General features: G+C 63.5%; 3 protein-coding genes across 14 annotated transcripts in view; 2 read left to right on the forward strand and 1 right to left on the reverse strand.

Annotated features, from left to right (window-relative positions):
* Positions 1–7,033, forward strand: part of DGKZ (diacylglycerol kinase zeta) — a 32,551-nt gene extending 25,518 nt beyond the window's left edge. For 8 of the 10 annotated variants that reach the window (XM_061201665.1, XM_061201666.1, XM_061201667.1 and 5 more), the window contains 19 exons: positions 35–148; positions 238–378; positions 831–909; positions 1,103–1,158; positions 1,321–1,383; positions 1,484–1,557; positions 1,646–1,757; positions 2,065–2,264; positions 2,417–2,517; positions 2,618–2,697; positions 2,788–2,857; positions 2,994–3,034; positions 3,591–3,730; positions 4,605–4,636; positions 4,893–4,936; positions 5,408–5,528; positions 5,607–5,640; positions 5,878–5,977; positions 6,233–7,033. In XM_061201665.1, the coding sequence (XP_061057648.1) occupies positions 35–148; positions 238–378; positions 831–909; positions 1,103–1,158; positions 1,321–1,383; positions 1,484–1,557; positions 1,646–1,757; positions 2,065–2,264; positions 2,417–2,517; positions 2,618–2,697; positions 2,788–2,857; positions 2,994–3,034; positions 3,591–3,730; positions 4,605–4,636; positions 4,893–4,936; positions 5,408–5,528; positions 5,607–5,640; positions 5,878–5,977; positions 6,233–6,349 (1,719 nt within the window). In that variant the 3' untranslated portion in view covers positions 6,350–7,033. Of the gene's footprint in view, positions 1–34; positions 149–237; positions 379–830; positions 910–1,102; positions 1,159–1,320; positions 1,384–1,483; positions 1,558–1,645; positions 1,758–2,064; positions 2,265–2,416; positions 2,518–2,617; positions 2,698–2,787; positions 2,858–2,993; positions 3,035–3,590; positions 3,731–4,604; positions 4,637–4,792; positions 4,937–5,407; positions 5,529–5,606; positions 5,641–5,877; positions 5,978–6,232 lie in introns of those variants that run through there. The other 2 variants (XM_061201664.1, XM_061201663.1) reach the window with 2 other exon arrangements.
* A 1,037-nt stretch (positions 7,034–8,070) lies between these two features.
* MDK (midkine) lies at positions 8,071–10,395 on the forward strand. Of its 3 annotated transcripts, none has more exons than XM_061203294.1 (6): positions 8,071–8,145; positions 8,669–8,745; positions 8,894–9,061; positions 9,182–9,343; positions 9,698–9,763; positions 10,034–10,395. In XM_061203294.1, the coding sequence occupies exons 2-6, from the start codon at positions 8,670–8,672 to the stop codon at positions 10,057–10,059; spliced, it is 498 nt and encodes a 165-aa protein (XP_061059277.1). In that variant the 5' UTR covers positions 8,071–8,145; position 8,669; the 3' UTR covers positions 10,060–10,395. The 3 variants fall into 3 exon arrangements, with proteins under 3 accessions (XP_061059277.1, XP_061059276.1, XP_061059278.1); XM_061203293.1 differs by lacking the exon at positions 8,071–8,145 and adding an exon at positions 8,293–8,380; XM_061203295.1 differs by lacking the exons at positions 8,071–8,145; positions 9,698–9,763 and adding an exon at positions 8,293–8,380.
* Positions 10,396–11,691: 1,296 nt separating this feature from the next.
* Positions 11,692–13,128, reverse strand: CHRM4 (cholinergic receptor muscarinic 4). Its single transcript, XM_061203296.1, has one exon. The coding sequence runs from the start codon at positions 13,126–13,128 to the stop codon at positions 11,692–11,694; it is 1,437 nt and encodes a 478-aa protein (XP_061059279.1).
* Positions 13,129–13,511: the final 383 nt, after the last annotated feature.

Here is a 13,511-nt window from a genome sequence, read left to right on the forward strand (position 1 = left end):
TCTGACCTGGCCTCTCGTGCTCTGCCCGCTGCAGGTGGGCTGGATCCTCTCCACCCTGGACCAGCTGCGCTTAAAACCACCGCCGCCCGTCGCCATCCTGCCCCTGGGCACCGGCAACGACTTGGCCCGCACCCTCAACTGGGGTGGGGTGAGCGCCCACAGGGCAGGGAGCTGGGGAGGGCGGGGCGGCGGGGAAGGCCCAGACCCCGGAGGGGCTCAGTTCCTGCCTCCCCCCAGGGCTACACCGATGAGCCCGTGTCCAAGATCCTCTCCCACGTAGAGGAGGGCAACGTGGTGCAGCTGGACCGCTGGGACCTCCGTGCAGAGCCCAACCCCGAGGCGGGGCCTGAGGAGCGAGATGAGGGGGCCACCGACCGGGTGGGTCGGCCGGGGCGGGGCCGGGGGTGTCTGGGATCCTGGGACCCGGGCTGACTCTTGGTGTCTCCAGATTTCGGCCTCTTCACAGGAAGAGGGAGTAACGGTACTCACCTCACGAGGTAGCTGTCACTCAGCCACTCAGCACATATTTACTGAGAACCTGCTACTGCCGGGCACCGTCTGTTCTCAGCAGCGAGCAAAACCAAGTCCCGGCTCTTGGGGGGCTCCTGCAGAACACGGCCCGTCAAGGGGGAGGGCTGTGGGAAGAGAGGGCCAGCAGGGCACGGGGTGCCCTTGTGCATGGGGCACTTAGCCCGGGAGCTCAGACGGCAGGGCCGAGGCCGGTGGGCTGGGGACAGAGCTGTCTGGTGGACGTGACTGTGTGGGAAAGGCCTGAAAACGCGGGGGCTGAGCCAGCCAGCCCTCATGCCGGGTCCCTGGTCTTTCTCCAGCTGCCGCTGGATGTCTTCAACAACTACTTCAGCCTGGGCTTTGATGCCCACGTCACCCTGGAGTTTCACGAGTCTCGAGGTTGGCAAACTTTTGCTGAGGAGACCTGGGGAGGCTGGGGAGGGAGGGATACAGGAGGGGGTCCCCGAGAGGACCAGACCTTGCCCTTCCCAGTAAAAGGCGTTCGTTCTCAATCCTCCCTCTTGACCCCAGCCTGGGAAGCCCCAGCAGGCTCAGAACAACTGACTGTTCCCTATTTCTTGTCACCACCCAGAGGCCAACCCAGAGAAATTCAACAGCCGCTTTCGGAATAAGATGTTCTACGCCGGGGTGAGTCTGGGTTCTGCCAGCTACGCCCCACCATTCCCATGCCCACCTGTTCTACCGCCTGTGCCCCCTGCCCACCTGTGTCTACCAGGCCGCAGGACCCCTGCGTGGCAGCGGTGAAGGAAATTACCTGTCACCAGATGGTGACGCCCTTGTCTCCCACAGACAGCCTTCTCCGACTTCCTGATGGGCAGCTCCAAGGACTTGGCCAAGCACATCCGCGTGGTGGTGAGTGGGCCATGCTGGCAGGCAGGGTGGGCAGGCCCAGCAGGAGGGAGACCACCTGGGTACGTATACCCTCTACACCCTCCGCCGTTCCCGCCTCCAGTGTGACGGGACTGACCTGACCCCCAAGATTCAGGACCTGAAACCCCAGTGCATTGTTTTCCTGAACATCCCCAGGTGAGGAGGGAAGGGCTCTGTGTGGGCCCTGCTGCCTCTGTCCTGCACGCCCGTCCTCTGAAGCCCATTGTGGTGCCCTGCCCTCCAGGTACTGTGCGGGCACCATGCCCTGGGGCCACCCTGGGGAGCACCATGACTTCGAGCCCCAGCGGCACGATGATGGCTACCTCGAGGTTATTGGCTTTACCATGACATCCCTGGTGAGTGGGCCAGCACGGGGCCCATCTAGAGCCCTGGCCCTGCTTTGCCCCAGCCCTGTCCCCACAGTGCCCCGGAGCCTGGCCCCGAGATGGAAGGGGGGGGGCAGTCACCATACTTCCTTTCATTGGCCAGGACAGGAGAGTTGACCCTCACCTCCTTCTCTGGCTGGGGTCTCACCTTCCGTCTGCTCTCCACGGGGGTTGGGGGGGGGGGTCACTCTCACTTTGGCCAGAGCATCCCGGGGAAAAGCGGAGCTTGAGGTCCTGCCACCCCCTGGCCCCTGACCTGAGCCTCTCGCGCCCACAGGCAGCACTGCAGGTGGGCGGGCACGGCGAGCGGCTGACACAGTGCCGAGAGGTGCTGCTTACCACGTCCAAGGCCATCCCAGTGCAGGTGGATGGTGAGCCCTGCAAGCTCGCAGCCTCACGCATCCGCATCTCCCTGCGCAACCAGGCCACCATGGTGCAGAAGGCCAAGCGGCGGAGCGCCGCCCCCCTGCACAGCGAGTATGCCCCTCCCCAGCCTCGGTTTTCCCATCTGGAAACGAGGCTCACAGTCCCCCGGGGCAGCTGGGTGGGGCACGTGGCTCGGTGCCTGGCGGGGACTGGCAGCCCAGGCGGAGCCCTCGCCGAGTGCTGTGTGGTCGCCCCGCCCGCAGCCAGCAGCCGGTGCCGGAGCAGCTGCGGATCCAGGTGAGCAGGGTCAGCATGCACGACTACGAGGCCTTGCACTATGACAAGGAGCAGCTCAAAGAGGCCTGTGAGTGGCGAGCGCGGCTGGGGGCGCTGCGGAGCGCTGGGTCCCCTGAGGGCAGGGTGGTGGGGGGCAGCCGGCTGCTGACGGCCGCTCTGTCCTCCAGCCGTGCCATTGGGCACCGTGGTGGTCCCGGGAGACAGCGACCTGGAGCTGTGCCGCGCCCACATCGAGAGGCTCCGGCAGGTGAGGAGCAGGTCTGGGGCCTGCCCGGGCTGCCCCCTCCTGCCCCAGGTTCTGGTCGCCCCCAGCCCCGGCCTCTGCTTCTCTCGACAGGAGCCCGAAGATGCTGGAGCCAAGTCCCCGACGTGCCAGAAACTCTCCCCCAAGTGGTGCTTCCTGGATGGTGAGTGGCCCCGAAGGGCCAGCTCAGGGCGGTCCCAGGCCGTGTCCTGCCCCCTCCCTGGGGGGTCCTAGGTGGGGCGGCAGAAGACCTAGGCCTGAACAAGGGCCCCCTTCCTCAGCCACCTCTCTCCCCACAGCCACCACTGCTAGCCGCTTCTACAGGATTGACAGGGCCCAGGTGAGCACTCGCCGTCCTGCTCCGTCCGCCGCTGGCTCCGGGGCCCCAGTGTCCCCTGTCCTGCTAGGCCACCCTCCACAGCCGGGCACAGCCGTCCTTGCGTCCCATAGTGTCCGCGGTTGAGCCGTGCACAGGGATGGTGCTGACGGGAGAAGGGAGCCCGTGTGCCCGGACAGAGCTCGCCGGGTTGGGTTGGGGTGGGGTGGGGGCGGCCCTCACAGCACAGCTGTCATCCATCCAGACACAGAAGAGAAGGCACTTCTGGCCAGAGGCCTGGTCACCTGGGTAAACGCTTAGCAGTGGGAAGGGGCTGGCCAGCTGGTGGGCCCGCTGTGCGGAGGTCAGGGGCTGGGCTTGGGTGGCAGGAGAGGAGAGGAGGAGAATGGGGTAGGGGATGGGACTGGCAGGGCCACTGGCCCGCCTGCCTCCTGTCAGTGTTCCTGCTCACAGCAGAGGCTTCTCCAGGTCTGCTGGCCTGGCAGCCCCTTCACCACCCCCCCGCCCCCTGGCCACCCTGCAGGGCCCTGACCCTCGGCCCTGACCTCCCCACCCACAGGAACACCTCAACTACGTGACCGAGATCGCACAGGATGAGATTTATATCCTGGACCCTGAGCTGCTGGGGGCGTCTGCCCGACCCGACCTCCCAACCCCCTCTTCCCCTCTCCCCACCTCGCCCTGCTCACCCAGGCCCCGGTGAGTTCCAGGCCTCAGCCAGTCCCCTGGCTCTAAATCCCACCCGGAAGCCAGAAGCTCCTCAAGTCCTGTCTTCCGCCCCAGCCGCATCCCTGGGTCCCCACCGGCCCCCGCCCCACTGACCCACAGGCAGCAAACTGAACCCAGCCAGCCAGCCCTCCACCCCACCGTCCGCTCTGCTGCGCGGGCCAAAGACCCGGGCTCCCTCCCTGGCTGCTCCCTGCCTGCGTCTGAGCACACCACGGTGCCCCTGGCCTCCTGCTCTCTCCCCCCAGCCTGGAACCACCTTCCCCAGCACCCTGCGGTCAATGCGCCCTCCCCCGCGTACCTGGTCACTTCATCCCACGCAGCCTGAGCCTGGTGGTCTCTGACCCCACCAGCGCCCTCCCTGCTCCATCACCACAGTCCAGCCCCACTCGCCTCTCGGTTCTTTAAGGCACAAGTGTGCCCACCTCTGGACTTGTCCTTGCCTCCCCGATCTTCACAGAGCTGCCCCTCCATTCATATCTCAGCTTGGGTGTTTCCTCCTCAGAGGAGTCTCCCAGGAGCCCACCTGAAGTTGCTGTTCAGTCAATCACACTACCCTGTCTCCTATTCTTCGTAGCACTTGCTGCTGTTTCAAAATACCTTATTTATTTGTTTACTTGTCTCTCTGACTAGAATGTAAGCTCCCTGAGAGCAAGTTCTCTACCCGTCGTGTTCACTGCTGTATTGCCAGTGCCCAGAACAGCACTTGACACATAGGAGGCACTCAATAAACTGTTGAAAGGACAGAGGGCGCCCCCGGTTGGGGCTGGGGAGGGCGACAAGCTGGGCCTGTGCTGTAGCCATGTCACCCATAGCCCTGCCACATCTCATCCTGCTCTGTTTGCAGGTCACTGCCAGGGGATGCTGCACCCCCTACAGGTGAGGCCTCTCCCTGCAGGGCCCCTGCTTTCTCCCCGGTCCTAGGACTGAGGCTCGGTGGGGTGGGGTCGGGTGGGGTGGAGCCCATACGCAGCCTCACAAGAACACAGCCACGTCACCATGAGCCCACAGCCCTTGGCACACGTGCCCCGACAGGCCTACTTCTCTGCACAATAGTGCCTCAGACGTATGTTCACACACCGACACGTGCCTAGGCATCCAGCGCCAGAGTGTAACAGGCAGATGTTCTGTGCAGGTGAAGAGCTGATCGAGGCTGCCAAGAGGAACGATTTCTGTAAGGTACTAGTGCCAGGCTCGGGCTTCTTCCCCTTGGCAGCCCCCTCAGGCCCTGGGGAGTGGGGCCTCTGGGCTGGGCCAAGAGCTGATCTGTTGAGGTGCGGTCATCTGTCATCACCTGGGCCTCTGTGGGGCCTCCGTGTGGTTGTCCCAGTCAGCCCTGCCCCCCATCCCTGTCCAGCCCACAATCGGTGTCCCTGCATCCGGGCTTCCTGGCTCATTCTGCCTGTCCCTGGTGCTCAGAAAGGATCGAGCCTTAGAGGAACCGCAGGCTCCAAGGCTCGGTCGTCAGTGCTCCCGGGGCATCCAGGGGCACCTGGGGTGAGAGAAGCCCATCGTGTCTCCCCTGCGCTCCAGAAAGACCCCCAGAGGCCCCTAGGGAGCCTGGGGCCTGTGTGAGTTGGGGGGCGTTTCTGTGGCTGGAAGGAGGGTGGCCCTGAGGGGCCCCAGCCCTGCTCTGCCTCCTGCCCCCAGCTCCAGGAGCTGCACCGAGCCGGGGGTGACCTCATGCACCGAGACGAGCGGAGCCGCACGCTCCTGCACCACGCCGTCAGCACCGGCAGCAAGGAAGTGGTCCGCTACCTGTTGGACCACGGTGAGCTGTGCCACTGGGGCCCCTGGGAGGAGGCAGAGGCTGCCAGGCCTCTCTGACCTCCCCCTCCCCCTTCTCCAGCCCCCACAGAGATCCTTGATGCTGTGGAGGAAAAGTGAGTATGTGGGCAGTGCAGGACCCCAGTTACCCTGGAAACCGCCCTGTCTTTATCTAGCCCCTCCCATTCGGTCCTGTCAGAGCCCATAAACCCTTCCTGGCCACATCTGTCATCCTCTGGGCCACCCCCCCCTTGCCCCAGGACCCTGAACTTCCTGCCCTTTCTGATGGCCTTCGGGAGACAGGAGGGCTCAGAGGACTGGATGGGGTCCACAGCCAGCCCCTGTTCCCCCAGCGGGGAGACCTGTCTGCACCAGGCCGCAGCCCTGGGCCAGCGCACCATCTGCCACTACATCGTGGAGGCCGGGGCCTCTCTCATGAAGACAGACCAGCAGGTGAGCAGACTAGCAGGGCAGGCAGGGAATCCACGCAAACACAAAGCAACCCTTTCCCAAACTCCAGCCCAGGGAGAGGGGAGTCTGGGGGAGGGCCGCCTCGGGGGATTCAAAGCTGTCCTTCAACCAACACAGTCCAGACCCCGAGAACCTGAGCCAGCAAGAGTTGGCTGCTCCCTGAGGGAAGAGCCCCTGTCTTCTAAGCCTGCTGGGGCCGACAGGTCCCTGAGGTGATGGCAGCTCCCCCTCATCTAGGGCGACACTCCCCGGCAGCGGGCTGAGAAGGCTCAGGACACAGAACTGGCCGCGTACCTGGAGAACCGGCAGCACTACCAGATGATCCAGCGGGAGGACCAGGAGACGGCTGTGTGAGGCCGACGGCGCAGCAGGAGGCACGGGCCGCCAGAGGACCAGCCCCCTCCTCGCCCACCTCACTGCCACATTCCAGTCGGATGGCCACACAGGGACCCAGGACCCAGGCCCCAGGGAAGGAGCCCTGTGCTGCTCCCTGAGGAGCTGCCCAGACCTAGGGCTGGACTCTGAGGAGCTGGGTGCTGGGGGGGGTCTCACCCGGTCCCCTGAGGCCACAGCCTAACCCAGAGGCTCACGGGGGACCAGGAAACTGGACTGGGCTGGGCAGACCATTGGGGGGGCTGGGGGGGGCCCTCACCTTCCCTGCAGTGGGTGCCCTGGAGTTGAGGGCACGCAGCCCGGAGGGCAGAGGGCCTTGAGGCCCCGTGAGGGAGCCCCCAGGAAGACGCTTCCTAAGCCTCCGGGTCCTTTAGGACCCTCACTCTTTGAGGCTCCTGGGAGCTTGGGCCCCTCTCCTGCCCTGACACCCCCCCTACCCCCGCCCCCAGGGCTTCTTCCTGGAAACACGGAGCCTGCTGCATCTGCCTGCCCGCCGCCCTGCTTAGCACCTACCCGGTGACCCTCCTCCCAAACCCAGTCATTTCACCTCCGACTGTGTGGCCTGGGGGGCGGGGGGGGGGCGGCTTTCACGGTGACATGTTTACAGCTGGGTGTGACTCAGTAAAGTGGATTTTTTTTCCTTTCCACTTTTCTTTTTTTGTGGGGGAGGTCTTCCAGAAGCAGCGGGATCTGCTGCGTTATCGTCCGGGTGGGGAACTGGACACCGTCGACCCAGACCCAGACTCATTTCGAGGGATCCTGGTGCCCGTTTCGGGGTGGGGTCCGAGGGGCTGCCCGGGACCTGACCTCTGCCTGGCTGCCGCGCTGGTCGTGGCCGGGGGAGGAGCTGATTTCCTCCTGCTTCCCGCTTCCCGCGGGGAAGATAACAATGAAAGTGAAAGAGGTGGAGCGGGGGCGAGGCCTGGTTTCTTGGGCCCGGTCGCCCTATGGCCTGGGGCAAGCCCCCTCCTCCTGGCCTCAACTGCTTTCTCTGTTTAGGGGGTCGGATGAGGTGATCCCCGAGCGTCCAGGCTCAGAAGGGGTGGGCGTTTGCAGCCGCTGCCGGGCCGCGTCTGGAACTTCTCAGACGGCTGCTGTCGGCTCTAAATCTTAACCAAATCCAGGCCTGCGGGCTCCTCCTTCCCCAACTCCCCCGCCCCCCGCGCGCCCCGCCAACCTGCGCGTGGAGAAAGGCGCAGCGGCCTCCGCGCCCTTCCGACCCCTGCGCTTTTCTGGGGTCCCCCGTCCGAGCCCCATCCCGACACTGAGCAGAGCATCTCACTGCACACCTGGTGAAGCGACCCGAGGCGGGGGCTGGCGCTCCTTCCCCAGCATCTAAGGGGCGCTGAGAGTCGAGCGGGCCCTGGGAGGCGGAGCGGGGCCTCGACGGGGTTAATCACTGCACCCGGGGCTCGACGGACAGAGCCGCACACAGGCTCGAACGCGGGCCCCGCGCCGGGACCTGTGACACACCCGGGGCTCCGTGCTCCCTCCTGGTCTCCACCTAAGGCTCCGTGGCCATGAAGGGAAGCTGGCGTCCAGAGGGGAAAGGGGACGGCCCCGAGGAGGGGGCAGAGGGCGGGGACGGCAAACAGGGGCCTGGACCCAGGGAGCGCGAGATTGGGGGCTGGGGACAGGGGGTGCCGGGACAGGACGGAGACCCGGGGCTGGGGATGGGGACGCCAGGAGAGCCCGGCGTCTGAGAGCGGTGGGCACCGGCCTGGCGAGGCGAGGCGAGGGTGTGGGGCCGAGCGGCGGTAAGAGGGGGTAGAGGCGCGGGGGGCTCGGGAAGGGAGCGGAGGCGGGGACGCCGGGGTCGGGGGCGGCGCGGGTTTGAGGGGAGGGGGCGGGGCAGGTCCTTCGTCGGTGGGGGGGAGGGGCGGGGGCCCATGTGACCGGCTCAGACCGGTTCTGGAGACAAAAGGGGCCGCGGCGGCCGGAGCGGGACGGGCCCGGCGCGGGAGGGAGCGAAGCAGCGCGGGCAGCGAGCGAGTGAGCGTGCGGGGCCCTGGAGGGCGCGCGGCGGCTTCGGCCCCTTGGCCGCTGCCGATCTGGGGGCTGGAGGCGGGGTGGGGGTCTGAGCTGCGTCCCGGGCTCCAGGCGGCCCCTGGGGAGACTCCTCCCGCTGTGCGCCCCGGCTGGCGGCGAGGGGCCAATCCCCCAAGTCCGCCGCCACCGCAGTAGCAGCCCGACCCTTTGGGCCTGGAAACTGGGGAAAGGGGGTGGGAGGTTCGCGCCTGCGGCCCCCAGTGGGGACTCTGACCCGTGCTCTACCCCCAGGATGCAGCGCCGAGGCTTCCTCCTCCTCGCCCTCCTCGCCCTGCTGGCGCTCACCTCCGCGGTGGCCAAAAAGAAAGGTGATACGGAGGGTGGGGGTGTTTAAGGAGGGCTGGAGCCGGGCAGGTGAGACCGGCAGCCTCGGTTCCGAGGCCGGACTCCAGGAAGGGGTCTCCGAGTGAGTCTCTCCTGGCCCGGGTCCTGAGCTCTGTTCCCCATGCGTTGTAGACAAAGTGAAGAAGGGAGGCCCGGGGAGCGAGTGCGCGGAGTGGACCTGGGGGCCCTGCACCCCCAGCAGCAAGGACTGCGGCGTGGGTTTCCGCGAGGGCACCTGCGGGGCCCAGACGCAACGCATCCGGTGCCGGGTGCCCTGTAACTGGAAGAAGGAGTTTGGAGGTGAGGTGGGGCGCAGGCGGAGGGTAGGCAGGGGGCCCAGCCTCACGGGGACCTGAGCAGACCCGTGGAGGGGGCCACAGGTCAGGCCACCCAGCGCTGACCCGGGCACTCTCCCGCCAGCCGACTGCAAGTACAAGTTTGAGAGCTGGGGGGCATGTGATGGGGGCACAGGCACCAAAGCCCGCCAAGGCACCCTGAAGAAGGCGCGGTACAATGCCCAGTGCCAGGAGACCATCCGTGTGACCAAGCCCTGCACCCCCAAGACCAAAGCCAAGGCCAAAGGTTAGCAAAGGGGGCAGGGGGGTGGGGTCATCACAGGTGGCTGCCCCTACCTGTGAAGGGAGTGGTAAAGCCTGAAGTTTTGGATCCTGGCCAGTGAATTTTTGACATGTCTGTACCGGGTTTCCCTGTAGGTAGAGACACCTTAGGTGGGCGGTACTGAGGGCCCCGCAGAGGGTGCTCAGGAGGTTGAAATCCTGGCTCAAGTAAGGACAAAGTCAGCTGTTCTGTTGGAGCCTTTGGCTTGGGATTCAGGGAAATCGTACTGGAATGGCTTGGCTTTGTCACCTCTCCAGCAGGTGGGGGCAGTTTCTATATGGGAAGGGCTTCACGGTCCTTACTTCCTCTTTCCCTTAGCTTCATTCCTGACTCACAGCAGCCCTGGAGGCCAACAGGGCAGAGGGGAATCTGCCCACTTCTCAGGTGAGGGGACTGAGGCTGTTGTCCAGGGCTGCTGGGACCAGGACTGAGACCGGGAACTTGAAGGTTTTCTGATCCCCAAAGTCTAAGCTGGGGGAGTGAGGAATGTCCAGCATCATAATGGCTGTCCTGTCCCACGGGCTTCCAGGCTAGCTGATAGAGAACCACCAGGGGGCAGAATTTTCTTTTCTCTAATGTCTTTGTTGGGGGGAAGGGGTTCTCCGGTGGGTCACCCAAACCCTGCTAATGTGGTCTTTCTTTCTTGTTTTACAGCCAAGAAAGGGAAGGGAAAGGACTAGCGGCCAGGCCTGGATGCCAAGGAGCCCCTGGCTTTACTCGGAGGCCTGGCCCACGCCCTCCCTCTACCGGCCCAGGATATAACCCACCAGTGCCTTTTGCCTGCTCGTTAGCTTTATCAATCATGCCCTGCTTCTTCCCTTTCACTTGCCCACACCCACCCCAAGTGCCCAAAGTGGGGAGGGACAAGGGATTCTGGGCAGCTTGAGCCTTGCCCAAAGGGATTTGATTCCCCTGTACCCACTTTTCTTCTTCCCCCAATGATGCCATTACTAAGAAATAAATAAATGTCTTTTTTTTTTTTCCCCCCCAATAAAAGCTTTCTTTTAATATATAAAAGCCCCTTCCCAGGAAGTTTGCTGTGGTGATTTGTTGGAGGTGGGAGAATGGAGGAAAGAGAGGGCTGGAGGGAACGGTGGCTTTCAGGGGGTTGAAGACTTGGCGGTGAGTGCCCCCCAGAGCTCATGGAGAAAAAACGGTTATGAAAATTTCTTCCAGGGCCCCCTACTGACCCCTGGAAGGGTGCCCCCCATCAAGTCCCCTGAGCCTCTCAGTCCTGTTTCTCCAGGGGCCAGGGCTGGGGGAGGGAACCCAGGAGACTCACTAGAACTGATTCCCCCCATCTCAGTTTCCCCCAGGTAAAGGTCTTTTGGTCCAGCCCACTGCCAATCCAGAAGGTTCTGTCAGTTGGGAGAGGAGAGATGGGGGTCGCTTGCCTGCCTCACCAGCCCCGCCCCAACTGTCACTGAAGCCTGTGTGTGGGTCAAGTCCACCCCCGTTTTCTCCCTGGTGACCCACCAGGGCGTCCCTCACACTGCAGAGGCCAGCCGTGAATACCACTCACCACAGTCCCACCTTCACTATGTGTGACCCGAGCCAAGCCCGCTCCTTGGGGAGGGAGGGCAACTCTTCAGAATGACAGGGGTCACTCAGCTCAGCCTGGGGAGGTAGGTGGCCAGACCCCAGTTCCTGAGTGAACCCCTGATCTCCCCACTAGCCCATCCTGAATGTGACCAGGGTAGTGCTGTAGGGGGTGTGCTCAGAGCCCACTCTGCCTGGCCTCCAGCCAGCTCACCCACCGACCCACCCACCCAACCAGAGCCCTGCTGAGTAGCTGCAGCAAGGGGAGATTTCTGCCCCTGGAGTGAAATATAGGAGGAGGAGGCTGAGCCTACATGCGGGGTATAGGGGGGCAGAAAGCACCGATTACAGCAGGATGGGGGACCCTTCCCTTCCTGAGCCTCCTTTCCCAAGCATTGGCCCCTTTGCTCCTCCCAGAGGGATGCTGGGCTCTGCTCCCCTCCAGATGTCCGTTCTTTCAGCCACGCTGGCTGGTCACAGTGGGGCAGGTGCCCACATAGGCCAGTGCTCCCCAGCTCCCTGAGGCAGGACAAGAGAGATGGGTCAGACTGTCCAGTTTGGTCACTTCCTGGGGCTGATCCTCCTTGGCCTGAGCAGAGACCTGGTCTCTGAATCCAGCCAGAGCCTCTTCCTGAGCCTCACGGGGTCTCGGGAACATCAGTTCTCTTCAGCAAACATGAACACTGAGAAGTGCCTCCACATCTCTCCCTGGCAGCAGCTGACACGTGGTCCCCAGCGCACACACCAGCACCTCCAGTGGCACCCCTACCTGCCTACCTGGCAGTGCCGATGTTCCGATACTGGCATAGCAGCAGGTGCCTGAAGGTCTTTTTAAAGGTGGCATTGCAGAGGGCATAGCAGGCCGGGTTGATGGTGCTGTTGACGTAGCAGAGCCAGTAGCCAATGGACCACACGGTGTCAGGGATGCAGCTCTGGCAGAAGGTGTTCACCAGGACCATGACATTGTAGGGCGTCCAGGTGAGGATGAAGGCTAGCAGAATGGCAAAGATGGTCCGAGTCACCTTGCGCTCTCGGGCTGCCATCTGCCGCTTCTTGCGCACCTGGTTGCGGGCGATGCTGGCAAACTTACGGGCCACGTTGGCCGCCGGACGCATGCCAGCCGGTGTGGCAGGCACAATCTCGATGGCTGTCACACACTCATTGCCTGTCTGCTTTGTCACAATCTGGATCTTGGACCATTTGGAGGCCGGATTGAGGGTCCGTGGCTGCAGGGGAGGTGCAGGTGTGGCGGGCGTGGTGGCCTCTGTGGTTGACAGCTCTGTGGGTGGTCGTTCCTTGGTGTTCTGGGTGGCACTGCCAGAGCTGGACTCATTGGAGGTGTCCTTGTCAGCCACTGGGCGTGGCGGGGGGGGGAGGACCGGCGGAGGGGCCTCCTCTAGCTTCCCGTTGCGCAGCTCCCCCCGAGAAGCTTCTCCTGGGGGCGGTTTCTTGACACTCTGCTTCATCAGGGGGCTCTTGAGGAAGGCCAGGGTCTTGGCCTTCTTCTCCTTAGGGCCTTCGGGCCGGTGCTTGTGAACTCGGCTGCGACTGGCCAGGGAGATGTGGATGTAGAGCACCGTCATGATGACCACAGGCAGGTAGAAGGCGGCGATGGCCGTGCCGAAGGTCACCGCCGGGTTGGACAAAAACTGGATGAAGCACTGGTTGTCTGGCACCGTCCGCTTGCCCACCACAAACTGCCAGAACAAGATGGCAGGCGCCCAGAGCACGAAGGACAGGACCCAGGCAGCAGCAATCATGAGGCCCGCCATCTTGGTGGTACGCCGCGCTGGGTAGGTGAGGGGCTTGGTGACGCAGAAGTACCGGTCAAAGCTGATGATCAGCAGGTTCATGACGGAGGCATTGCTCACCACATAGTCCAGGGCCAGCCACAGGTCACACACCACGGCACCCAGAGGCCAGTAGCCCTTGATGATGTACACGGTGTAGAGGTTCATGGAGAAAGCGCCTATGATGAGATCAGCACATGCCAGGCTGAAGAGGAAGTAGTTGTTGACCGTCTGCAGTTGCCTGTTGACTTTGATGGATAGCATCACCAGGATGTTGCCCACGACAGTCACGAGGCTCAGTGAGCCTGTCACCGTGGCAATGAACACCATCTCCACTGTCTCATAGCGGTTATGGGTTGACGTGACCAGGCGCACAGACTGGTTGCCCAAGCTGCCATTGACCGGTGTGAAGTTCGCCATTTTGGTTAGCAGCAGTGGGCGGGCAGCGTCTGGAGGAGGAAGGAGAGAGGAAAGGGGTGAATGGTTGAAGTGGACTAGAGGGGTGAGGGGGGGTGCACGGGAGTCAAGGCGACAGAGGAGCATCATCATCCTGCAGAACTCCGTCCTTAGAGAACTCTGTCCCATCACTTCCTCCTGTGTCCGGTCATTCATCCTTTATTGAGTGCCTACTCTTGTACAAGCACTGTTGTAGGCGCTGGGGTTATGCTGGGGTTACAGAGTGAAGGAGACACACGCAGCCCCCACTCTCACGGAGCTTACAACCCTATCAGGGGAGACGTACAAACATGTGAGCAACAAAAAGGTGCTAGAAAGAAAACAAGGGCAGGTGATGGTGAGTGAGT

Source organism: Eubalaena glacialis, chromosome 10 (assembly GCF_028564815.1).
Source record: "Eubalaena glacialis isolate mEubGla1 chromosome 10, mEubGla1.1.hap2.+ XY, whole genome shotgun sequence".
NCBI lineage: Eukaryota > Metazoa > Chordata > Mammalia > Artiodactyla > Balaenidae > Eubalaena > Eubalaena glacialis.

What these genes read in the sequence shown, in the direction of transcription:
- MDK (XM_061203294.1), top strand. Translation starts at nt 8,670, where the DNA reads ATGCAGCGCCGAGGCTTCCTCCTCCTCGCCCTCCTCGCCCTGCTGGCG. An exon ending in CGCGGTGGCCAAAAAGAAAG is followed by an intron (nt 8,746 to 8,893) that starts GTGATACGGAGG and finishes CATGCGTTGTAG; the next exon opens with ACAAAGTGAAGAAGGGAGGC. An exon ending in GACCAAAGCCAAGGCCAAAG is followed by an intron (nt 9,344 to 9,697) that starts GTTAGCAAAGGG and finishes TCTTTCCCTTAG; the next exon opens with CTTCATTCCTGACTCACAGC.
- CHRM4 (XM_061203296.1), bottom strand. Translation starts at nt 13,128, where the DNA reads ATGGCGAACTTCACACCGGTCAATGGCAGCTTGGGCAACCAGTCTGTG.